This window comes from Varanus komodoensis, unplaced genomic scaffold (genome assembly GCF_004798865.1).
Source record: "Varanus komodoensis strain SLA01 unplaced genomic scaffold, ASM479886v1 scaffold21, whole genome shotgun sequence".
Lineage (NCBI taxonomy): Eukaryota > Metazoa > Chordata > Lepidosauria > Squamata > Varanidae > Varanus > Varanus komodoensis.
This window is the reverse complement of record NW_025335589.1, coordinates 16635027-16661923: the sequence shown is the minus strand read 5'-3', so window position 1 is coordinate 16661923 and position 26897 is coordinate 16635027. Positions and strand designations below refer to the sequence as shown.

At 42.6% G+C, this 26897-nt stretch overlaps 1 protein-coding gene across 1 annotated transcript in view; it reads right to left on the bottom strand.

Moving 5' to 3' along the window:
- Positions 1-26897, bottom strand: part of GALNTL6 (polypeptide N-acetylgalactosaminyltransferase like 6) — a 541487-nt gene that overhangs the window by 35468 nt on the left and 479122 nt on the right. The window contains exons 7-9 of the mRNA XM_044430819.1: positions 24427-24544; positions 14262-14369; positions 5234-5455 (exon numbers count right to left, since the gene is read on the bottom strand). Of these exons, the coding sequence (XP_044286754.1) occupies positions 5234-5455; positions 14262-14369; positions 24427-24544 (448 nt within the window). The remainder of the gene's footprint in view (positions 1-5233; positions 5456-14261; positions 14370-24426; positions 24545-26897) is intronic.

Here is a 26897-nt window from a genome sequence, read left to right as displayed (position 1 = left end):
TCCTCTAATTTTCCAACTTCTTATTACAACATCTATAGGATCCAAGTCACTGTTGAGGTAAGAGGAGACACTATCAAGGTGTTGGTTGGAAAATGACATACTATAAATTATGTTGACAGAAAGATGGGATAGCTAGAGAAAATTGCAATAGGTGCTACCAGGTAGGCTGATTATAAACAATAATCAAGACTCGTGAGAACGCTCCCTTTGTGCTACCAGGTGATCAGGCCCAAATCCAAGTGATAGCAGTCCAGTCATCACTTAGATGAAATGGAAGCAATGGCAAAAACCCTTTGCTCTCTCATACCTTTTCTGCATTGAGGGTATGTGCCCAACAAAACAAACTCAGCCAGAAACAAAAGCGGGTTGAAGCAGCTGATGCAGAAAAATTGCTAGCTGAAAGAAAGGAACAATTTTGTCGGTCTTTGCCAGCTTTTTGATCCCATTTAAATTCAGACCATCACAGCCTTGCAGCCACACAACTGGAAGTGCCTGATGTGCACCATTTCTGTAACAAGTGCTAGACAATTCCAGGATGCCCAGTCTCTGCATAGCACCATGAAACAGGAGCCACCTTGATGTACTCTGAAGAACTCATGAGATACGTGCTGCACTGATCTTTCAGAGTGTTTCCTGCAGAAGTGCTTGACAAGAGCATTACTCTGGACCCAGCATTGCTAGCACAGTTCACTGTGGTGAAAGCTTACATTTTAGAGCTAGGCTTAAGCTAAACCCCCAGCACACGCAAGACCAACCAAACAAGAAAAAGCTCAGAAGCTGCAGTTTTCTAAAAATACACAAAAGCATAAAGTGCCTGATGATAACTGGATGCATCTGTACCTGCAGATTTGGAGTGTTGGAAAAGCCAGGGCGTGCATTAATGTATGCTAATAGGATAGAAATATCATATCATATTTGTAATGTTCTTTTTATATTCCCCTTTTTTGAGTCCCTGTAGAAATGATGGACCTAATACAATGGTGAGCCCCTGAAGACTTACGGATCCAGTGGTTTCCAATCAGTCCTAAGGAGGTTATTTGGCCAGTTCTGCCAGTGATCCTGTCATAACCCGGGTCACAAAATAGAAGCAGGAGTTGACCAGTGCCTCAGACCAGGTCCTCCTGAGTGTCCTCTCCATCCTGCTTCCAGAAGAGCTTCCTAGTATGCAGAGGCGCTCCAATGCATGAAGCAGGAAGGATGACAAGAGGGCTGGTGGCATAAATCCAGACTCATCTCAAAATACTTTATAGAGACCATCTGCACTCCAATGGAGTGGCAATATGAGCAGCAAAGAAGGGTTGATTCCCTGATTATATCATTTCTGCAAATTCACATCCAGCAGAGCTGTTTAGGGTGATAAGGGATTTGTCTTAAGCCCCAGTGCCCCCTAACCTTTGTTTAGCACCATCAGTTGTTCACTGTGACTCTTTTAAAAACCATTTTGAAGATAATTTATTTTGGATAAAAGCTGAACTTCATGTAATTGTGGAAGTGGAGATTGACACAGAGGTGTCCATCTTCCTGTGAATGGGATTAACCTGGATCAATTTCAATTTGTAAGTCTTGATAATATTGACAGATTGCTTGGACAGCTGAGAAAAACCACCTGTCCTCTTGATCTACCTCTATCCTGGCTGCTAGTCTGGGAGTGGAAGCACTGAGGGCTCTATTATGGCCTATCACCAATGACTCCTTCAGAGAAGGTGGGGTTGCTGCCAGCCTGAAGGAGGCTATTGTATGGCCCCTCCTCAAGAAACCTACTTTGAACTCCCTGAACCTTAACAATTTTAGACCAGTCTCAAATATACCATTTTTTGGTAAGGTTATTGAGAAGGCAGTATCTCTCCAGCTGCAGGCCGTCCTGAGTGATACTAATTTTCTGAACCCAATTCAACCTGGCTTCAGAGTGGAACATGAAGCTGAGACTGTTTTGGTCACTCTAGTGTATGAGCTCAGAATTGATGGGATTGTTCGATCTCTTGGAGCCTTTGATACTATCAACCATAGAATCCTTCTGGATCATCAGAGGGAATTGGGAATTGGAGGCACTGCTTTGCAGTGGTTCCCTTCCTGTCTCTTGAGTCAGTTCCTGATTGTGAGTTTTGGAGACTGTTGCTCCTCTAAGAAGGAGCTGACTTGTGGAGTCCCACAGGGTCCATTCTGTCTCCAATGCTGTTTAACATCTACATGAAGCTGCTGGAAGACATCATCTGGGGGAGTATTGCTGGATGTTATCAGTATGCTGATGTCACCCAGATTTACTTCTCCTTTCCATCATCTGCTGCTTCTTCCAGAGACAGCATCTCTTCTCTCAATGACTGCCTGAAGCTGGTAATGTGCTGCATAAGAAAAACAAACTGAAGTTGAAACCAGACAAAATGGAGGTGCTTGCTGTTAAGGGTCCAGGGTTAGAGGTGCATTAACCAGTTTAAATGGGGTCATATTTCCCCTGAAAGACAGTGTTTGCAGTTTGGGGGTGCTACTTGATCCAGCCGTTCAGAGGTCAGCTCAGATAGAAGCTGCGTCAAGAGTGTCTGCTATCAGCTTTGGCTGATTTGCCAACTGCATCCCTTCCTTGAGGAGAACAGTAGTTCATGTGTTGGTAACCTATAAGCTCTAGAAGGCTACTCCTGTGCACACTCTGGAAACTACAACTAGTACAAAATATGACAGCCAGGCTGGTCACTGGGACATCCTGGAGAGACCACATATCACCTATTTTAAAGTCTTTGCACTAGTTGTCAATACGTTTCCAGATACAGTACAAGGTGTTGGTAATTAACTTTAAAGCACTTCATCTCTTGGGTCCAAAATACCTTCGGAGAAACTTTGCCATACATTATGCCTCACCAGCTAAGATACTCTGGGGATAATCTTCTGAAGTCTGCTTCTGCAAGATTAATGTCAACTACCCAGAGGAATTTTTCAGTGGTTGGCCCTAAGCTGTGGAATGGTCTCCAGGAGAGATACATCTGATTTCCCAAATCCCTACCTTTAAGAGGGAGTTAAAAATGTATCTCTTCTGACAGGTTTTCCCAGATTAGTTTTCATGTCAGTTTTATTTAACATGTTGTCTTAGTCAATATTACTCACAGTTGGTTTTAATTTCTTGTAAACCACTGAGAGCCTGGAAATGGGGCAATGGGTAAATATTAAGATGCCTGCAATTAAAAAAAAAAAAAAAACATGGGTGCCAAGAATGATGCACTATGAGGATTACACAACTGTTGATGATTGGACAGGAGAGGGAAAGGAAGCAACCAGCTGAACTGTGCTTTTTATGTATCAGTTTCTTTAATCACATGCCATCTCATTGATTCCTGATTCATTTGATATGCAAAAGTCAACAGTCAAGTGGATCATTCTAGCATGCCTTCATCTGGAATATCTAAAGGCCAGACTAAACATGATGTTAAACACATCTTCACACTTTAAAAAAAATGAAAATAGCAACCAAAGGTGAGGTGTTGCTCATTATCAGAATCACAGCGAGTGGGTGGCACATAATTTTTTTCTCCCTTGTTGCAGTTCTGACCATTTGCCCATGATGACCTTCCTCCCAATGGAAATAGCATTCTCAGAAGAACATTTGCCAAAAGTGTAGGAAATGGAGGTAGGTGGAGGGTTATCTACATTATTCCTTCCTTCCTCCTTTTCTGCCAGAAATGATCTCCCTGTCCTCCAGTCGCTACTATTTGCATTTTTTAATGTGCACATGAAATGCAAATACATATTTAATGTCACATCCTGTTTGGCCTTAAGAGGCAGTCTGCATGCTTTGCTATTACTCCTGTGCCACCTTGAGTGTATATATTAAGGAAAAAAGGTAACCCATAATCAGAAGTAATTTCTATGACTGCTTCAACTCCCCAGAGTATCACTTTGACAACAGAAATTGCTTTCTGAATGGATCACCAAACCATATGTATCATTTTTCTGGCTATGGTTTGGGACCAAGCATGTGAACAAAAGCCAGTGACATACTTGCACAAACTGTTTCTATGTTTACTGCATGAAGTGAGTTATTTTAACATTCCCCCCTCCCAATTTAAAATGGAACTTTGAAACCAACTCTGATTGTTGCTTGAAACCACAAGAAGAAAGAGCTAACAAAGTCAAACCAGCAAGCAGAGGACCAAATATTTCAGAAGTCCATATAGCTGTAGTAGTTGCTTGATGTAAATATGCACCAATTATAGGAAATGGTGAAAGTGACAATTTCCACACAAAAGTGCATTATGATTTTTGCACACATACCAGAAGAGGCACAGCTCTTGGAGAACCAATTCATATTGTAGCCCCCAAAATCACTCATCTGCAAGAAACAAGTGTGTTGGCACTTTGAAATCTTCCTGTTAGGGAACGTGAGTATATGCAGCACATTGTCACACCACACAAAGAGAATTGCAAAGGTTCAAAAATCCCAGTTCCATATTTAAGCAACTTTCTAGGTGATCCAGTTGCTTCCAGCTCCCTTAACAACATCACTGGCCATGGAAGTAGATCAGTGTTGTGAGAGCTTTGTCATGGCAGAGGCAGCTTTTCTGGAAATGCAGACTTGCACTGGATTGCTCTGTGGCAAAGAGAGGACTAGAGGTAGGCAACATGGTGTCCATGGGTACCAGTGCAGCCCCTGATACCAGCCAAGATGCCCAAGCCCTCCCACTTGGATGATGGAGATACGAGGTGATTTTACACATGTGTGAAAGCCAAGCACTTGTATTTGGTGGTGATCCAGAACAACAGTGGAACCAGTTGCCTAGACAGGTTGTGGGCTCTCCCACGCTAGAGACATCCCAAAAGAAACTGGACGGTCATCTTAGTGGGATGGTGTAAATTGGTGACCAGCAGGAAGTGGATCCGATGGCCTTCTTGGCCCCTTCAAATTCTACTAATCTATGATTCTAAGAGAGAAAAAGAGATTGGGGTGAATGAGTTGGCCAGCAGAGGAGGCTACCAGGGGAGAAAAAGAATATCACTTCTATGAAATAGATTTCTGTTGGCACAAAAACTGAAATCTAAAGGAGTTGTTCAGTGGTTTGGGTCTCAGATTCCATCTCTGCTTTATGCTCAGGTTTTGGGCAGCTCATCTATCCTTTATTACAAGCCACACCTTCCAGTTACGGCCATTTTGGCGAATGTCCTAATGTACCCATGGGCCTCAAAAGGTTTTCTACCCTTTCATGGTGGGGGGCCATGCAGCAACATTTGGCGTGTTTGATATATTCCTCACCTCTCCCCATGAAGCAGGTGGGGGCTCCACTGGAGGGAAATATTTAGGGACATCCCAAGCCACTGCAGCCATGAACCACTTGAAGTCCTTGCACTTAAGGTGCTTGCGAAGTTCCTTCTGGGCTGAGATATCACCGGTGGAAAGATGCCTGTACTCAGGCCGCCTCTGGTAAACGTACTCTGCGAACTCATCCATCCATGTTTCTGCCACACGCTTCAGATTCTGAGCAGCAGAAAGCAAGAGTCAGTCAAGCTGAGGACTGGTGGTTACCATTGATACACAGACGCAATTACAATACGCATTCTCTTATCCAGCTTTGGATGGTTGTGCATTAAGCAAATGGGAGCCTTTCGCATTTAAATGCCATTAGGAGCCTGATAAAAATCAGACTGACGACTTTATTCCTCCTTTAAAAAGAAAAACAACAACAACAACACTTCAGTGCAATTACTGAAAGGGATTTAATTAACTAGATACAGTAAAGACTTGTTTAATTATTTCAGCAGAATCTTACTACAAATCTCTCTCTGACACTCACTTGTTATTTCTTAACTGCTCTGCTTGCTCTCCCACTATGCAGAACCTTTGGGAAATTTGGGTAGAAGAAATCCTAGATGTGCACTGGGTATAATCCCAACCTTAGCATTCTTTTCCTTACAAGTCCTAGATCTTGCAAGTTTCGCAAACAAGAAAATGAAACAACCCCCATTGGACACCTCTCTGTTTTGCTGCTCTGGTACCACATAGTTAACTCATAATTGCAGGCAAAACCTAGAGCATATTTGTTCCTCTCAGCATTCTAGCTAATGGTCTATCCCCTTCCAGAATACTTTCAGCCTCCAGCTTTCCTGGTTTTATGTCCCAGCACCACCCAACAAATGTTCAGTGTTCTGTGGGATCACTGAGCATGCTTTGTGGCCCATTAAGTTGTTTGATTCCCCCATCCTTTCCTGGTTTTTTCCCTGCTTAAATTTCTTTTCTACCTTTCTACTTCAAGTTCTCCTGAGCACATGAATACTCGCTCTTGTTCTCCAGTGTCCCTGTTTTGGCTACCTAGCTGTCGAGATTCAATATCTGAGTCTTCTGTTAGAGAGCGTGACGGCCCGTCTTACACCAGGCTTTGCTTACTCTGTTCTGGAATGCAGCGCACTCCATGCTCTGAGTTTTGAGTGTTTGATATGAACAGTCACTTCAGAAGGCTTTTCTTATAATCCAGGTTTCTTGAATTGCATGTATTTTCAGCATTCTAGCTAGACTAATCCATTTTACATTCAACATATGGTATGTTTCAGACTTGCTGCAGTAACTAGGGTATCTTGCATCATGTGTGTCCCAATTTCAGTTCTCTGGATAGTATAGAAACAATGATGAGGCTCACAGTGGGTGAGTTGACTTGACATGGCAACCCACCATGCAAATTAGCTGTGCAGTGCAGGTTGTTCATGGCACAACCCACAGTGTGCCACTGTGACTGGGTGTCTTTGATCTTCCACTTGGTGTCCTTGGGGTTTGATGGCTGAGATTGTCTTGTCTCCTTTCCTTCTAAAAGTATGAGCCTTTTTTCCTCTCACTGTAGGTATCTCCCCCCTTCACATTTTCTTTCTCAGAGATCTCCAAGATGACAGCCAGTGACAGCACCCCAAAGTGTCAACTTTTCCCCCTTTTTAAATGAAAGAAATTTGCACAAATATATTAATCACATTTTTCAAAAAAGATTTTAGTCAGTCTTTCACAAATGCAGAGATGCACATTTTCAGGGATCCAAAATAGGAAGCTTTGCCTGGGCAATGCCCTGGCAAGTGTCTGCTGCCACATGCTGCAAATGAGTTTATTGTTTTACTTTATGCTTGACAGCTGCCAAAAGACAAGCCGTTAAGGCCAAGCCAAGCCACAAGTGTCTTTGCTTGTGAAACAGGAGTGCTTTACTCCAATCCATGAGAAGATCCTCCAGGTTTTACTTGCATAGTTCCCAGTGCCCCACCTTTTCTGCTCTTTCCAAAGTGCTTTGGAAAGAAGCAAAATGCATCATTTCCCAGTTCTGCTAACACTTACTACTGACAGTCAATAAACATATAGCTCCCTTTTAAAACCAGTATTTAGGCTTGGCTAAACAAGATAGTTCTGCCTGGGAAATATATAAATTGCATAAATTGTACATACATATTTATTTTTTAAAACTACCCCTTCTTACAACAAAGTGGTGGTGGTGGGGAGTCTTTGGCCCTTTTTGTGAGCAAAGATTCCTCCCAACTTTGTTTTTCTTTGACCACTTGCCTTCTCAATACTGTCAGGAGAGTGTGATTAAAAAACAGCCACACCTATTTGAAGTCACTCTGGGTCAATATCTGTGCTTGGTGCCTGCTGCACTTTGACAGCAGCCACCTCCCAGGACATTGCCCGGATGGGATTCAAGTTTGGACCCCTGAATAAAGAGCATATTTGCACACATTTCTTGCATCTAAAAATAATTTTAAAAATGGGTGGATGAACTCCATCAGTGTGCTGCTTGGGCACACTTGTGATCACCACAGAAAATGGCAAGCCAGTGACAGCGGCTTCTCTTTGCTACCTGGACATCAGTGGAATTGCTGTCACTGACAAGGGCAAGCTCAACAAGGGATTTGGCTGCTCTTGCCAAGCAGTTCCCTGTACATGTAATGGGGTTGGTTGCTCAGATTCAGCAACAAAACAACCCATTGTGTGTACAACATCTCATGGGAACAGAAAATGGCTGCTGTTTTACTCTTTTCTTCCACAAGATAAAGCTCACTTTGATGACTTCTTTTTCTCCCGCGTCAGACTCCAAATGAAGATATTTGCTGTTTGTTGGGACATTCTGTCTCTGAATGACTTACCCTTTCTTCAAAAAATATTGCTTGCTACCTTGATAACGTTAGTTCTTTAATAGGGTACTGGTCATACAGGCATGTTCTGCTGGAAGACATATAGTCAAGCACATCTCATAACCTGGGGTGTAAGATAGTGTTTTTGGCTTGGAAAAGTCTCTCTCACTGTGTTTTGCTTCCTACATTCTTTTTGAAGCAGCTCTCCAGAATGTTATTAATTTGCTTTGCTTCAAGCATCAGAACAAAGCTAGATGTCTCAAAACCAATATGACTTGTCTGAATATAAAGGGACTGATATACAGAGCAAATGGAGCACATTTCGGTTGGCACAGCAAGATCAGTTACTGCCTGCTTTGTCTCCACAACCCAAAAAACATTAACGCCTGCAGGAATTGCGCGTGTGCAATTAGAGCAGCTTAAGAAAAGATATCCTGGGAACACTTATTCTGAAATGACTTATGCCTCACATCAGGCTGCTTTTTGTTAGGGTTTTATGGGAAACAATTCAGCTCGATTCTACTGAGAAATTTCTGAGCCATTAGGTTTCAATAGCAAGGCCTCAGGAAGCTGGTGGGACAAAAGCTAGACAATGGATGGCATCCACCTTCACAGCTGTTTCAGATCAGTGTAATGCAGAAAATTCCACTGGGCCTTGCTTGCACTGATAATGGCAACAGTCACAAGAAATCCAAAACTGCATGTGTTATGCTGTTTTATTCAACACACCAACAGAACACATGCTGTAAAGAGCATAGGAATGAAATAGCCTCTGTCTGTGGAATCTAAGATATACACTACAGTGTCAAAACAAGATAGAGAAGCAGCTGGAGGCTGACAATCAAGATAGGAATCTAGGTGGATCTGATTCCATGGAGGTGGAGGCAAAGCATAGCTGAGGTGGTGGCGGCGGCTCTTTAGAAAGTTGGAGGAAAGTATTGCTGAGGAACTAGGACTTCAGGAAGAGGGCTGATTGATAGAAAGGATGTTCCAGATGGAGGACTACTAGTGGAGCTTCTACTATGTTGTGCACACCAAATGCCAAACTCAGCTCTGACAGCCAATACCTAATGAGCACTTTTCAGCTGGAAATACCAGAGGTTCAAGTTGCATTGGCTGAAATGGGTTGAGTAAATTACACATCCCAGTTTCCTCCTGCTTACTTCAGTCCGGGGAGGGCACTTGGAAATAGGAATTTTCTGCACTGACAACAGATTTTCCTATACATAGGCTGATCTTTATGCTCCAAGGGGATTACTGCGGATATCTCAGTCTATTCAAGCTTATCTGGTAATGGTGGAGCATGTTCTTAATGCTCAACACGTGGAATGATCTCCCTACTGAGATCAGGTGGACTCTTAGTCTGGAGTGTTTCTGGTGGTAACTGAAGATATACCTGTTTGTTCAGGCATTTTCCTGATCACTAGCATTGTCAGCTACCCTTGGACATTTGAATTGATATTTTATTGCTTTTATAAATATTTTAATGGTTGGTTTTGTTGTATTTTAGTATAATGTTGTACTGGGATCTTATAATCATATACTCTAATTATGTAATTTACATAGTACTGTAATCTTTGGGTCTATTATTATTACTTTATTGTATTATAATCTTTTGGATTATTGGTATTTTAGAATGGAAAGTGGTATAGACATTTTTGAAATAGTAAAATGCTGAAATAAAATTGAAGAAATGTTCTTAATAGTGCTTCGGCTGCTTCTGCTTCTGCTTCTTCTGTCATGTGGACATCTACTGGGTCTTCTTTACCACATGGCCTATTTGGAAGGCATGGTCTGATATGCACAATGGATCTTTCATAAAATATAACATTCAAGAAGGGAGGGGTGTGGTGGTAACCAATTGGTGCATGCTCATTGAAATGAGAAGTTACACTTTTGGATGTTCCCAGAAAAGGCGCAAGGACTCAATTCAATTCCTAGAAAGGTCTGCAGGGACTGTAGTCTGGGGTGGGTGAGCTAAAGGCAAAAAGGGTCAGGTCAAAAAAAAATTACCTGCGTATTTTAGCTAAATGTTCTTACTGCCACTAATTGAGACTCAGAAGTGGCATTTAAGCCCTTTCGAATGAGAAAAACTATGCAAAGCTGGGAAATCACCGAAATATTGGCAGGGGAAAGGGGAATGGTCATGGTTCCCTCTTCTGATATGGGATGACTTATGAGCTAGTGTTGTGCTGTTGGGACCAAGCTTTAGTTTGAGCTCTTCCTTGTTTTTGTTCTTGAGGACTTGGTAGTGACTATAGGCAGTGTGTGAGAGAGAGAGTTCAGGGTATGGAGGAAACACCCAGTTGGGGTGCATTAGGTCCGCATTTCGCCTGGTTTGCTCTATCCTGGGATAAACCCTCGGTGTTCTCTCCAGGTGCTCTTTCTCTCCCTGGCACTGATTCATGTGTGGATTCTCCTCAGAGAGGAGGCTGTCTCTGAGGCGTGGCAGTTCTGAAAGTGCTGGAGAAGAGATTCCATAATATCTTATGGAGCTTGATGAGTGCAGAAGCAATTTGGCACACACAATAAAGGACACTGAAGCTGTGAATACTTTAGCCTAGCCTTCCCAAGCCTGGTACCTTTCAATTGTGTTGGACTGCAACTCTATCAGCCCATCCCCCACTACAAATGAAATAAACAATGTGTAATAAACAAACAATAATGGACAGCACCCTGCCATAACCCTCCCCTCCATCTCCCCCCCCCCCCACAAGATCTATCTGACTTGCCTTCCTTTTTAAAGTTTCCCATGTCATCAATTGCCTGGCCAAAGTGAAACACTTTAATTGCTAAAACTTAAATGGGCAGTGGAATTCTTGAGACTACGGTAGTAAGTGGCATATAAATGATAGAATAGATAGATAGAATAGATAGATAGATAGATCCTATACACATTTTCTCAGATGTAATCCTCATTGAGTTCAGTGAGATTTACTTCCAGGTAAATGTGTTTAGGTTTGCTTCCTCAGTGGATGCTACTCATACAACCATGTGCTTGAACACGGCATTCCAAGTCACAGTGCCAGCACTGGAAAGTTCCTGTTTGCACTACCTACCTGCTGTACATTGTTGTTGTGAAAAGATAATGGGTTGTTTTCCCTTTCTCCAGACAGCAGATCTATAGCATATTGCTAGTAATGTCACTAGTGATGAATGATTCAAACCTTTATGTTCTTCTGAGACTTGCTGAATGTTTCAATTGGTTTTATATCAAGGTTTTCCATTTAAAGACTGAGTATTCTCCCATTGTACTGCTTAAGCAATGGAATATTGTGGCTGTCATTCCTCCTATGGGGCCATCAGAGGAAATTTGAGGGGAAGCACACCCTGACTTCTGCCATTGGGCCCCGAAACCGAGGATTGCTGAATGAGGTGGGTCAAGGTTTGGGTTTATCTAGCTTTGCATATTATTACAATGCATTGTAAATTAGCTTGAGGATTATTTGCCTAAACAGCAGGGTATAAATCTTTTTGATCAATCAAGCATTCAATCAATTGAGGATAAGCATGGGATTTGAAAGAGTAACAGGGAAAGAACAGGTTGCTGTCATAAATTTCCAAGCTAAAATTTGACTCTGGAGGAGCAAGGGAGAAAGAGAGAAAGGCAGAAATGAGGGTAAACATGGGGTTAAGGCTCAACTTCTATTTAGGCTTCATTTCAGAAGGCAATGAGGATTAAGGAAGCATGGTAAAGCATTCATCAAGAAAGGCAGGTTTCAAGGAAGGGATTTGATGGGGAGAAGAGGCACTGTGAATGGTAGTTGGAGAACATCCAAAATGCCCAGTGTAATAAAGAGGCAAAGTTGCAGGATATTGAAAAAATTAGGTAGCTTTATTCTGAGGAATAGCCCTATGCACTTCAGCTCTGCAGTCTATACTTTTTTTCAATGCCTGCAGAGATCTCTGAAAAAGAACCTCCAAGACTGATGATTTTACTGCTTGCATTGAAGGTCAACATGGTGTATCCTTCCAAAGAAATCTCTTAGAGTGGCGGTTGAACCGCCTGTACTTGAGGGCAGCAGGCTGGTCTGAGGAGCAGAGAGTGCCACACAGCAATGTTCTCCACCAGAGAAGAACAGCTGAGGGGCTCAGAAAGAAGGCTAAGGGGCTGCTGCAGCTTCCCACACCGTCATCTGAGGCAGCTCCCTCATTTTGCTTCAGGGTAGGGACCATCCCATAGTTTGACTGAGGAATCCCCGAACTGTTGGCACAAGCCCTGTGACGCACCAGACAGAGATCTGCATCCAACTGGCAGTTCATGTTGCCCAGTTTAGTGTAATCCTAGCTGAAGCCTTTGCTGGAAGGTCAGAATGGCATAAACAAATACATTGTTATTAAGGACCCCTTCCTTGATAACACCTTCATTGCCATTCTTTTGGCACTTGGCTGCTGAAAGATGGTAGCTAATGTCAAGCATCCACTGCCAGCATTTATGGACCAATGTTAACAAAAGTTATCTTTTCCCACAACCTCTTTCACACACAATTTCCCTTTTTCTTGTTGGACACGGGTTGTTGGGAGTGAAAAATATGGCTGCTTTGGACACTTGTCTTAAGGACTTCTGGCTGGGTTTTAAAAGAATCTGAATTGGAATGTGAAGCAGAATTGGAGGGAGTTGGGGAGGATGGGTCATGCTGAGACAAAGAGATGGGGAAAGTGGATACACTTATCTCAAGGCCAAATTCCTCAGGGAGAGAGGCAGTTCCCGGGAATAACCAAGATATACAGCCCACAGGAGGGGACTCAGATGTAGACCAGGTAGCAGCAGCTCTTGATGAGGTGTCACCAAAGGTGGGTGGGCCAATTAGAGGATCGACAGGTAGAGAAGAGGCAGACTTGCTTTCAGAAGTCCCCTTCCAAAGGGATGGGTCTCAGACATGTTCATAAGGAGAGTTCCTGGAGGTAAACACTAGCCTGCACTTAGCAAGCTGCTCTGTGCATGCTCAGAGATTCGTTCTGGGTGATTTGTGCTTTTGGGTCAATAAAAGAATGCTTTGCAAGGAAAATGGTCTGTGGCTTTTGAATGCTCAAAGAGGAACCTTGGCTCATGACACAAGTGCTTGAAAATCCATCGATTGGTAAGCTCACATTTTATTGATTTGATAAAGCAACCTTTTGAAATCGCTTCATGTAACTGAGCCCCTTTTGCTGGGCAATTGGCTCAGGAAATGGAGCGTGTGGGAACTGATGGGACAATCAGTTGAATTTTAGCCTCTTGAACTAAAACCAACTAGAATGTCACAGCGAAATGTCACCATTTCAGGCTTGCTGACTAAGGGTGATTTAATATACTTTGGTCAAATTGTAGCACTCTGTACTGAAGTTATTATTTTTGGCCAGAGACTGACTTGCAGGTACTTTCCTGCCAGTGCAAAAGTAATGTTAGAAGCACTCCTAAGCTTAGAGGCCCATAGATGTGTCTCCCTAGCCCCAAATTGTAGGACTCAACCCATTGCGAGGCCAAGTCCCACAGGACTGGTGTTCCTAGAAAGCAGACTCACACGGTGGTTCCATTGCTTACGGTAACCTGTCTCCTGAATTGTTCTGAACAATTCCTATAGCTGGAGTCTCCAGTGTGGAATTAAGCTATAAAAGGAAAGGAAGGGGGGATGAAAATCCAATGTTAGTTCTACTGAGACCCAGACCCATACAGAACACAATCCAAGCAGTGCCTGAGCTTGTATTTTGTTGCTGATTGTCCAAGAGAACATTTTGGAAATCAGGATTGTGATACTTGAAAGTAGCCTTCATGTTATGTCATATTTCTTTAGATCAGCATTGCAGGACCTCAGGTCTTGTGCCTGCATGCAGCCTTCTTTGAACTTCAAGCTTGCTCTCCAAGAACACCAGAGGGTCTCACTGCTTTGCCTGACTCTCACCCTGACCCCTCTCCTTTTTAAGGTTGAAATTATTATAGCTTCAACTGTAACTTCCTATAGCTTCATTATCCACAGTAACAGCTTTAAGCTACACATGCTGACCTTCTGGTTCTGTCTCTTTTGGTTTTGACTCTGTCCACTACTGGAATGTGCTCCATGAGAGCTTCTCCAAAAAGGATTTAGAGGCTTTAGGTGCAAAGTGGGTCAACACACCTGCTTCAGATAATCTTCTAGACAAAGGAACTGACCTACTCAGCCAAATGCTTACCGCTGAAAAAAGCATATCAAATTGTAGTTACTTACTCTTGCTAGACTGGTGCCAGATGGAACTTTGTAAGGGACATATTTCCTATAGATGTGCCCCACTCTGGAACAGGGAACATCAAACATGCCACCTCCACACATCCAGACCTGAGAGTGAGAGACAGAAAGAGAAATAGAGATGAAGGTGAAAGTCTACAGAGGTGAGCAGGTGGTAGTGCCTGCAAGAGGACAATAGCTGAAAATAATACAAGCATATGGAGAAAACCAAACCATTCTGTTTTGCTTCTTATAATGATTGCGACTGGAAAAAAGTAGTTGCTTTGAAAGAAGAAATGGCACCTGCAAATGCGTATCATATTTTTAAAAAAGAGAGCAATAAACAACACACAAGGCATTAGTTAACACAGTTGCCAATGCTGCTTTTGTGCAACATAAATAAAAGTCTTACATCATTAGGAACTTTGACACTGCTGAGAATCTCAGACAATCTCTTGCTTGAAAAGTACTTGAAGAACACTATAAATTACTCAGGCTTCTTTCAGACTTTACAGACTTCAAAAATACTATGAACACTGAAGAAAGTGACTATGGGGCAGAAGTCCTGGCATCATATAATTAAACCTTCTAGAAGGACATTAGAAGGATTGATTGCAAATAGTGTTCAAAGGTTGCTATACATGTCCTTGTAAACAACCTTAAATCTGAATGATTCCAGGTAAGAAGAGTTTGGCTTGATCACAACTCACACAAATGGCTTCCTAGAGCATTCTAGGATGTGCTTCCTTGAGAATGATTGTTTTAAGCTTACACTCTCAGAAAGATATTCTAGTCAAATCAACAAAATAAACCCACCCGTATTTCACTCCTAGGTTTCAGTCCTAGGGCCTCCTGACACCATCTCAGCAACCATCGGATGATTCAGAGATCTCAGAGCTGGGACTCCAAAGGCTGAGGCCCCTCCCCCTCAGAGCTGGCATGAAAAGAATGATGCACCTACCCACCCAGGTTGCACTGGGGCCGTAGAGCAGGGGAAAGGGGCATGCCGGGACTGGGGAGAAGACAGCATTGGAGCTGTGGGCTTATGCCAATTCCTACTGGCATCCCAGCTCCTCCTCCCTGGCGCTTTATCTAGATGGCTGGAAATTTCCCGGTGCAAGGTGTGGGTGGTGGAGATCACCTTCGCTGCCCTTCATTCCATGCTCAACACACACACAAGACTCTGTGCTTGACGCTTATGTGCACTGATTTTCCCAATTTTCCTTCTTTTCTCATACCCCAGAACAGTTTCTCAGCATTCTCTGTGCACTGAGCATTCCACTATATTTGCATTTTCCTTTAAACAACACAATATTTTTGTACTTCTGCAAACCCTTGGTTCCCCCAATGCTGCTGTTACCTCTATCTTGTGTGGGGGTGATACCATTAGACTAAATGAGAATGAGATCAGTCTTTTATATAAGATTAGGCTTGATTGACTGATGTGTATCAGATTCTGCTGCCTCTCTCAGCTTCTATTTTTTAGTTTTGCCTCAGTTCTCTCTCCCCAGCATCAGGGCTTTGATCCCACAAAAAGAGAGAAAGTCATATGCTAGACACGAGTTATTGATTTCTTTATCACATTTATACCCTCCTCAGAGCTGTTTATATATGGATCCCAGGTGGCTCCCATCCAAACAGATTAGAGAACTTTAGCAAAACTGCACAGTTAGCTTCAGCACATTCTCTGCACAAATACCTATTTACAACATCTGCATTACACCCTTCTTTGCAAATGTAAGGCCATCCCATCTTATACAATTAATAGCCCTGATGAGTTATATTAGACTAATCTATGGTCCTCCACCAGACAAAAACATCTCATTCCACCTACAGGGCAGCTGGACTAGCAGTTGAACCTGGTGCAACAGTGGGGATAGAACAACTTTCTCTGCCTTACCTGAGGGCCTCAGGCTAGCTTAGGGGTTCAGGTCAGGATACCCAGAACACACGTCTCTGTCCTCCCAGGGAGGGCCGCAGCTAGGGGGCTGCCAGAGTTGTCCCACTATCCCACCTGCCTGCCACCTGAGGTGACTGCTTCGCGTTACTTCAGGTTAAGGCTAGCCCTGTCTCCTCTGGAGCTTCCTAGATTTGAGCCAAGGTTTCTCTGGCTCCTGGCCAATGCACTGCTTTTTGTAAGGAAAATCCAATATACATTGCAAAGAACCCCAAACAAGGAAAAGTGCTGCATAAGGAACAAATAGGCATAATGATGTAAACAACAACTTCTTGATGCTATATCATAACAGTGAAAAAGAAGGAGAACAAGAGACTGGAAGGGAATAAGAAAATTGTTGGAAGTACTGAGGTGAAAACAATTAGGAGGAAATAACATTTGGCACATATGTGCAAGATATAAAACAGAAGACATGCTGCAATGCACACCTAAGGTGTATTTTGTAAGGTAATTGAAATGAATCTCAGATTAGCTTGTAGGACATTTAGCAGCTGTTCACATTTGTTTATTAGTTTCGGTGTGACTTGAAACATTTACTGATTTCTTTTGGAAGATCAGAGCTCCTTAAAAATGTGTTTTTAATATCATCTGGACTAAGGACAACATTAAAGTAGAGAAGCAACCTGATTTAATTCTCACCATTCCAATGTTAAAAGTAACAGAGCTATGGTGAATTCAGCTGCGTGAAGCTGAATTTGGGCAATCTAAATGAGCAAACTGTAAAACTGAAATGACTTCTTTTATGGTGATGAATCTACAGCCAACATAAGCAACAACAAAATGCATTTCTTTAGATCAGCTTAGAAGAAAAGCATGTTTCCTGAGCTATGCCAAAGATTATTATCCAGTTCTTTACTCAAACACCATAAATAGTGCACAGGAGCTAAGAAAACAAACAGGAGAGGCTCCAGATTCAAACCCAGCCTGATTATGCAGGGATCATGCACAGAGGACTATAAGAAGCGACACGGAATTTACTCTAGGTTAAGATTAAGTTACTACTTGGAAAATAACACATTCACCCATCTTAGCTCAAATGAGACTTCTTTTTAATATGAACTCTTGTTCCGTGTGGATGAGTAGATGTACCAACCAAAGTGCATCTCGTGAGTGATCATTTGGAAATGTGCAATGCATCATGATGTCATGGCTTGCCACACTGTGTATGCCCTTTCTGGCTGGGCTTTTTAATGTGGCCTGTCCATGTGATGTGGTCTTTGTTCACTGATTGCCAGTACATGGAAGACAGAAGGCAGCTCACAGAATCCTGGTTCCTGGGGAACAAGCACTGCTGTGTTAATCACAGTGAAGGAAGAGAGGTGGTTGGTTAAACCAACCAATCCAGCATGCAGAGCTGATATTGCTTAGATGCAGACTGGTTGCAATCAAACTGAACTTAAAATTGAATTCAGAAAACAGTGATCCAGGCTCATGATAGAGGGGAGTATAACAACAAATAAGTCTTGACTAGTGGGCCAACTAATTATGAAATTATGGAGACTGTTCATGTGGGCACAAGGTTATCAGAGGTTGAGCTGGTGTCAGGAGTTGATTCTGAACTGAATTCCCCTCTTTGCTTCCCCTTCAAAAGGGGGCTGCTTCCACCTTCAGAAGGTTTGTGTTGCTTGTGGGCTAGACAACAGGAACACCGGACATTAATTGGTCCACTTGTTTGGCTTGATGAGGAGCCAACGGGTCACCCCTTACATTCCTCCAATGAGCCAACTTACACCACTGCTCTGCCGTGCTGTGTCCTGCCCTGCCCTCTGCCCCTCCTTGTTCTGAGTGTCTTCTCCAAACCAAAACCAGTCCAAGTCTCACCAGCTGCTTGGCTAATCTTGCTTGCTCACTTTGGCATTTCAGTAGTGCATTCTATCTCCTCCTCCTCTTCTTCCAGAAAACCTTCAGAGTCTGAGTTTTCTACCTTGGAATGCAGTATTTTGTTGAAAGTGGGACCAATCCCTAGACTTTTCATCTTAGCATATTTTCTGTGCAGGTCAAATAAGCTTGGCTCAGTGTTCATGCTGTATGTACACAGAGATGTTTGCAAGAAGGTTAAAAGAGGACATTTCACTTTTGAAATACCCTTCACCCCATCCTCAGTGTGGCTCTCTGCCCTGCTGCCGATATGCTCCTGATGATCAAAACCCACTGCTTCCTTTGGACCACCATCAACAACTGAAATATTTCACAGCCTAATCACACCTTGTGGCAATAATCTGATCATTCCTTTTTGGCTGACTCTTTCACTGCACGTGTTTTGAAAAACAACATCATTTGAATCACAACTGTGCTAGTCTTTCTAAAAGTCTTGAACTGTTGGGATGCAGGATTAGCATTTTTATGCAGTTGGTTCTATTATGCTAATGAAAATAGATGCTGACATTTCAATGCCTTTGTGATTTGCTCCTGCTAAACAGCAGTGCTGAGGTAGGACTGAAGGAGAGAGGTTTGGCAGGCACATGTGCGAGAAAGGTTGCTGCTACCTTGTACGGACTGATCTAGGCTGTGAGCTGACACTCCTGATTATTGGAGATGGACACCAGCCCCAGCAAACTATATACTGGTCTCCTGCATATGAGTGTGACATAAGAAGAATTAGAAAACACAAGCCTGGAGGAAATGTACATTGTTGGGATATGGGGGCTCAGGAGGTCTGAGCTTAAGTCCATTTTTAAGAGGAAAAAATAGAAGGTAAATGGTAGATGAGGGTGCAGCTTGGTATCCTGGTCTGGGTTTCCCAAGAATGCCTCCTTCCACTGGCTTAATCCCTTTCCCTTGACCACCAATGGTTTTCTACCTTTTGTGTAATGCTTTTCCCCCATTTTAAAAAGTTGAAATGCCTCTCTTAAGGCATCATTATTGACAATAAGAGCTTTAAGCTAGAACGGCTCCCAACTCTTTTGCTTTTTTCCACACCCCTGTTGACTTTTGTCCCCTCTATTACAGATGTCCAGCTTCCTGATAGCTTCTGTAAAATAGAATTCATACCTCGGGGTGAAAGGTATTCAGTATTTTTGTTATAAATCTTTCTTGAAACTGCTGATAAAAGTTTATAGATCCCGGTATCTATGCTGTGTATCCAGATCTTGAAAATCTTATGTAATTTGCTGGAACCTCCCCAGCAAGGAGGATTGGGTGGCCAATTTGCATGTGCACATAAATGGATTCCTCACCCCTTGACAAGAGGCTATGTGGCTGAGATAATGATGAAAGACAGATCTAATTCAGTGGTGCTCTTGGAACTGTGATGGCTCATTCACACAGGCAAGTTGCTACTTGATGCCACTGCCTGAAGTAGAGCCAGCAAAAGGAATTCTCATTTCTCAAGGTTACAAAAGTATGTGAGAAGGAAGAATGTTTTTTCTCCCCCCAACATTTATCCACCCACATGCTGTGTTGGATGTGTATTTAATAAGCCAGCACTTACCTGTTCTTTGAACTGAATATACATCTTTAGTGCACCCCATTTGCAAATGATATATATGGCTTTATTTCTTTGATGGATTAATTGTTTGTATATACCTGGCATATTCGTGTAAGTGTGATAGAGCAGCAATGTCTAAAAAATGTCTGAAGGAGAAAATTAAATACCAGATAGCAATCCTATGTCCCCTTAGAAAGCATTTTGGGAGCCATAGGACCACAGCCTGATATTTAATTTTAAATTATATTTAATAATGCAGGGGATTGAACCTGGCACCTTGTGCACACAGACAATACACAACACCACTAAGCTACAGTCTCTCCCTTCGGAGGAGGTGCAACCCTAACCCCTTTCCTGTTTGCTGTGTTCTTCTCAAAACTATTGGCACGTTTCCACCTAGGGTGTTCCCCATAGTGTGTGGAGGGGAGCAAGTGGGGGTCCTCTTTAAATGAGAAGACAGCAAACAGAGAAATGGTTAAGCATGTCCTTCCTTTCCCTCCCACTGCTTATTTACTGTTTCAGTCTCCTAAGACTTTTTCATGAACACCATCACATACAGGCTTTGGAATGTGCATGTACAGTATGTATGTCTAACAGGATTCGTTCCAAGTCTCCCATCAATGAATTCCATTAGAGTCTAAAGGTTAGACCATTCATAGAAAATTACTTGAATGATTTATTTGGTTTAGTGGGAAAGACAAAAATAGCTACTACGATAGGTTAGTAATTTAAAAGAAATAGAAACTTTTACAGCCTGCTTCCTGCATTTCTAAGGAATTTTCTGAAACTCAGTCCAAACAAAAGCAAAGAAGTTTGGTAAATACCTTCCTTTTTGCATGATTAGCATACTTATTACTAGCTAGAGAAATCTTCAGTACCTTTGCCACACACACACACTGTGAAATTAGTGTATCAACATCAATTTACATATGTAAATGTGGGACTTATGCAGCAGCTTCATGCTGGTTATTTAAAATCCATACCGTGAACACATTTAACCTAGATATTAAATCAGTTTTTAAAACAAGATTGTTTAAGAGAAAGGATTGAAAGGTTTTTATTTAGCTATTTGATGCTTTTTAAAATGCCTTGGGCTAATGCTAGAAGTGAGACTTGGGTGTAATTCTGCGCATAGTTACTTGAACATGTAGGCCATGGGAATCATGGATGGGAGACTGCACTCAAATGAAATTTCAGCATATATGAGAGTATCCATTTTTATTCATATTTGGTACATGTATCAGCTGTCAAATGTGGATCTTGAAGACCCTAGTGCAAGCACCAGCTCAGCCATGGGCTGATAGTGACCTTGGGCAAATCATTTCTTCCCAGTCTCAGTTACCTTTCAGTAAAATAGGAATAACGGTAAACCACTGCCATTTGTTGTGCTCTGTGTAGTTCAGGTCAGATCCAAACTGCCCTGTACTCACAGAGTTATGAGGGAGATGGGGACGTATCCTACAGCCACAGAGAAGGGGAAATCATATAACTATGTTGCCTAGGGTACTCCCCAGCTTCAGATTTTATAAAATGCAAAACTATGTGCTGTTCAGGGGAAATTCACATCCAGTGATTGAAGGCTTCAGGAAAACATGAAGGTCATCCTTCCTTCCACACTTCTCTTGCACTTGACTGGATGCGTATAACCTTCTGAATTTGGAAACATACAGGAGGCCAAATAGGCTTGTTTGTTTGGTTATTTTAGTTTGTTCTGGTTCTTTTTTGTGTATTTGTTTATGTTAAAAAAATAAAAAGGGAAGCCAAATGCGATGGTGCCGAGTGCAACAGAAATGGTTAATGTGCCCATTTCTCTGTGCCTGGGTAGAAGGTTCTTGTCACTCTCTGCTACAGCTGCCTTCTCTCCTACCACCAAACAGCCTATAAGAAACTCTCCATACACCACACCTTATCACTTTGCCCCCAACTGTATTTCAAAGAAAACATGCCTTTCAGGATACATATTTTCTTTCTACTGAGGTTCCTCTACCCCCTCAGATGTTGGGAGGGGAGAAAGAGAGAGAGAGAGAGAGAGAGAGAGAGAGAGAGAGAGAGAGAGAGAGTTATTATTTCTTTCAGGCTAATGCTACAAAAGGCTGTTGAAAGCCATTTCAAAATCTATTCATGAGGAAGGACATGGGCCCTTAGGTCAACTCACAGTAATGAGATGAATGAAGAGATATGGCTGAAATGAGCCCCAGTGTAGCAAGCCCTCTCCAAAGAATCCGTCACTTGAACAAAACAGGCTGGGACAATTTAGTATCTGAGCTTCCAGTATGGTTACCATGGTTTCTACGCAGAGAGGAATAGGCTGCTTTGCAATTATATTCCTTCCAATGACAAATAACAGGGACATAGGAAATGGGATAATGCAATCTTTAGGTCTCCTGTCAGAATTGTGAGGCACAAGAGGGAGTGTTCATTTATCTCTGAAACACCCTAACAATACAGAGTACAAACTGATGTACTCTAAGCAAACTGTCCATCCATTTACCTCACAGGCTTCTTTTGTCTTTCAGCTTTGTTTCCTTTTAGTATGGAATTGATTCAGAGTTACATGATATCAGTTCAGTTCATGCAGGTCATTTTGATTCTGCTGAAAACACCCTCAAATATATGTTGGCAGTCTGAAGTGCAGACGTCCCCTGGTACCTTCTGTGCAATTCATTCAGTGCATCTTCTTCTCTCGCTCTGTGCATGCATATGCACATATTAGCAAGGAAGGACTTGTTTCATGCCCCGTTGATGCTTGAAGAAATGCATAACAGCAGTGACTGCCCTGCTGCATCTATTCAGCAGTAACACAGAAAGTAGGCACCACCTGGATTAAACTGCACTAAAAGGATTTTTGAAGATGAATGTAATCCCCTGTTGCAGACAGGAAGTATAGCAAAACTATAGCACAGTACAGAAGAGTCCAGGTAGGAGAGTTATCAAGAGTCAGAACATTTTTTGTGGGGAGGAGGGAGTAGGGAAGGGAAATGATACAATACCAAATATCACATTTGGTATTGTATCATTTTTACGTCCTGAAAAAGAGCAACAAGAGAAGGTCACACCGTGGGAATAGAATCAACAAGCAAATGGACTAAGAAAACGCTTACTGAGAACAGGACACGCAGCAGACTGAACCTGGTGAGAAATGAGAACCACAGTGCCCAACAGCTGATTCAGGTGTCCCCTGGTATGGCAAGCCAGAATGGGTATAATGTGCTATACCCACCTCTGTGATCTGGTTCATATGACATGATGACCTGCCATGGGTGAGCCCACCCTGGTAATGGTTTCTGCAGGTAATCCTGGTGCAGTTTCTGCAGGTTGGCCCAGTTTTCAAGAATGAGTCTCCCCGTGAACCCATGACTTGTTTTTGGAGTTGTTGACAGTAGAGGTGTAAAGATCAGCCAGAAAGTGCCCCTCTTGCACTCACCAGGTTTCTTTCCCTCTCGGTCCTGGTGCTGAAGTGAGTGAAGCCAAAAGCAAGTTTGCAAATGCTCAGAAATCAGCAGCTTCTTTGTGCAAACTATCCCAAGCAGAACTTTTTTTTTTTGCACAAAGAATGCAAAGCCTGCAAGTCTGAACTTTGCTTGCACAGTGGGTGTGTGGAGGGTGTGTGTCAAGCTGGCCTCCTGGACTTGCTTGGCCTTGCTTCCTGCTGGATGCCTACATGAAAACTCAGTGAAAAGTGGATTTAGGGCAGAGAGAAAGCATGCTAGAGTCTGGGGAACCAAGCTGAGGGTATCTGGCAGGCTACCATGTGCAGAGTGGATTCTGCACACATGGCTAGTTGATACTATGGTGGCTTCCTGTTTAAGTCCAACCTAACAAGGTGATTTCACCATGAGTTGCTGGGAATGGCTACAGAGTTGCACATCAAAAGTGCTGAAAACTCCCCCCAATCGCACTAACGCTAAAGGGGTTGTAAGTTGGATTTCTAATGTATCGCTGTGAATTTTTAACTGATCTTGTAATTTGCACAATATCTAGAGAATTTGTTTTATAATGTGTCAAACGTAAACGAATGAATGAACAAGTGAACTAATGAATGAATGAACAAATGAACAAACAATTAAAAATCGAGCCCATACTACAACCCATATGGGAATGACAGAGGCAAGTTTTGTGCAGAAAAGTTGCAAATAGGTTATGCAGTTCTCTACCACTATTCTTCCACTTAAACGTGAAGCCTTCTGAAGCTACTTTTGGTTGAAGGAAAAAAGCCAGTGGAAAAATACACATGTCAGGATCTGCAGAGTGATTCAGTTTCCTTTGGTGGCCTCATAGAAAGGGCAACATGCTCCACATTGGAAATTTTTGCAGGACTGGTATCAGACCTGTGGATGCTTGCAGGCTGAGGATCTGTGCAATCATTAAGACCAGCTGGGACTCACAGGGAGCATCTCAGTCCTGACCACCACAGGGCAAGTCTTTATGGTGGCTACTTTTGTGCCTGATCTGGGGGCTGCCTCCAGACTGCTAACAACTTTGATTTCTGCCTGTTTGGGACTTTGCCTTCACTTCCTGCCTTGTCCTGCCATGTTGGTATCTGACCTTTGCCTGTTGCCTAACTTTACCTCTTCATATCTCTGGGCCTATTTGATCTTGACAAGTTCTTCACCCACCTCCATCAACCCTGTTCCTGGTATTCCAGTTGAGGATGCCTGCTGCTTACATCTTGTAGTAGAAAACAGGTGAATGTTTCTCATTTTAGTTCAGATCTTTGAGATAGAAATTTCTTCTCTTCCCATATTGTACAAAAATACGAGTTGTGTACTACAAAGATGGCTTACCTTGAATGATATCTCATACTGTTCCCCTCCCCAGATTTCTAATCCTGGATCATAGCCACCGAGATCCCAAAACCACTTTCTGTTAACTGCAAACAGGCCTCCAGCCATAACAGGTGACCTGGGGAAGGAAAATAATAGCATGATTATTGATATGCATCCTTCTGGCATACTTGAAAAGCTGGAAAGGTTAATGGTGTGCTTTGTTGGATACTTATGTTATGGTAGGTTGTGGCAACATTTGGGTATTGTGTGGCTCCCACCAGCACAAGACTTGGGAAATAGGAATTTTACTACAGAAAATGACACAATGCATGTCTGAGCATAGATAGGTAGCATGCAGAGAATATATGCATTGCATGTAAACAGACAAAAAATCTTATAGTGCAATGCAAAGAGTGGTTCATGCCTATTTTCAATGCAATATTAATAGATTTTTTTCACCCTTGCTGACTTTGTCCAAATACTGGTAGACCTTTCCTATACTATGAATTGAATGGCATCTTACTGGACGGTTTTACTTAGAAAGTTGGATTTCAGCCTTATGTTTCCAACACCAGACAGTGCAAGTAAATTAAAGGATGTTTGTTTGTTTGTCTTTAAGCTTCCAAACAATCAAAATATAATGCCCGCTTTGAGCATATGCCCACAGATGAGCGCATGGCCTTTGGTACAAGGCCAGCTCCCACGTTCTACAGCCTGCAACAACACTACGCCAAAGCTGAAACAGTCACTGATGCCTTCTCTCCTTTTCCCGCTCCCCCTTTCTGTTTCCACATGTGTAATCTTGGATTGTATGCTGCTCAGGGCAGAGGTCTATTGATTAGTACTCTTGCAAAGCACCATTTGCAGGGATGGACCTATATAAACAACAGCAATGTTATCTATCAAAATAATAATTGCAAAAAGGACAGATCTTCCATTTACAGAATAATCTCTGACTAAGTCCAAACCTTTCTCTGATGGTTTTGAATGTCGCCATGGGGTTTTTTCCTGTATCGGTTATCCTCTATTTTCATTCTGTTGTAGCTGTCATGTTTATGATTTTATTTTTGCATTTGGACCTTTTCAGTTTTGCTTGTGAGCTGCCCAGGCACTTCTTGTCATTGTACACGCACGAACAAGGTGCTGCCTACTAGTAAACACTCAGCATATCCTGGTGCTACTCTGGGAGGGGAGGAATCACAGTAACGCAGTGCCTCCCACTGGCAACCCTCTGACCTGTCCCAAGACGATCCCACAGCCAGCAGCATGAAAGCCTGCCAAGTGGCCCTCTTCATCCATGAGCCACAGCAGTTGGTCACCTAGCTGGAATGGAATATTTGCAGCTGGGTGGCAAAAATAAAAAACCTGGCATCCTAACCTGGCATCCTTCCTAACCTGGCATTCTTCAGATGTGTTGGTCTGAAAAATCCAGTGACCATGCTGGCTAGGGATTATTGGAGCTGTACTCCACCACATTTGGAAGGTGCCAAGTTGAGGAATGCTGATCCGAGTCTACAGTAGACATCTTGAAGAGGGGATGTACCACCACTCCTTTCAAGGCAACCGGCACAGCACCCCCATCCCTTCTCCTCCTCCTGGAACATTCACCACTTCCTGGACCAACCAGTCAACTCGTTCTGCTGAATGCTTTGATGATCTGACTCACCGAGTTCAGACTGTAAGCCCCTTGGGGAATGGGTTTGTCAAAGCTGTTCTTTGTAAAGCATCATGTGCATATAAGGCGCTACATAAATAGGACATAGTAATTTATTTCTAAAAAATCCTTTGCATCTGGATGCTACTGAAGGAGGCACTGCTTTATTTATTTTGGTTTCTAGCAGCTGTGAAAAAAAGATATTATATGGCTGATTGGGTTCCTGCTAAAGATAGCTTTCTGCAGGTGCCATTGAAAATAATGAAACTTGATTTGGCTGAAATTCATTTTTTCCATTGGTTTCAAATGGAACTTAAGTTATCACCAACTTAAACTGGATTGGAGCCATTATTAACAAAGGCCATTGTATGCAATTTCTCCATTTAACTGCCATTTGGCCTTATTTGCTTCCTCTTCCTGCGTGTGCATGCACAAATATGCACCTGACCAACTGAAGAGAACTCCATTCAACCGGGCAGGTGTCATGATACTACCATGCTAACAGATGTGCCCCCATGTAGGATACAAATCTGATCGGCTTGCTTACAAAGAAAATTTAGTTGAGCTAAAAGGTACATGGCCAATGACAGAGGGAGCCCCTCAGACAGACAGCTACTGGTGTTATCAGTGAAAGATATTGTACAGCTATTCTGTCTTTTCCTGCCTCAACAGATTTTCTGTGGCATGAAAACAATGCAAGAAGCAGTGGGAAAATATGGAAGGGGTACAAATGGAAGGTGGCAACAGATGGAACACAGAATCTCCCACTAAAATCTGGCAATTGAGGCAGAATCATTACGTAATAAAAGCTTCATTTGTAAGCACCCTTAGTCGA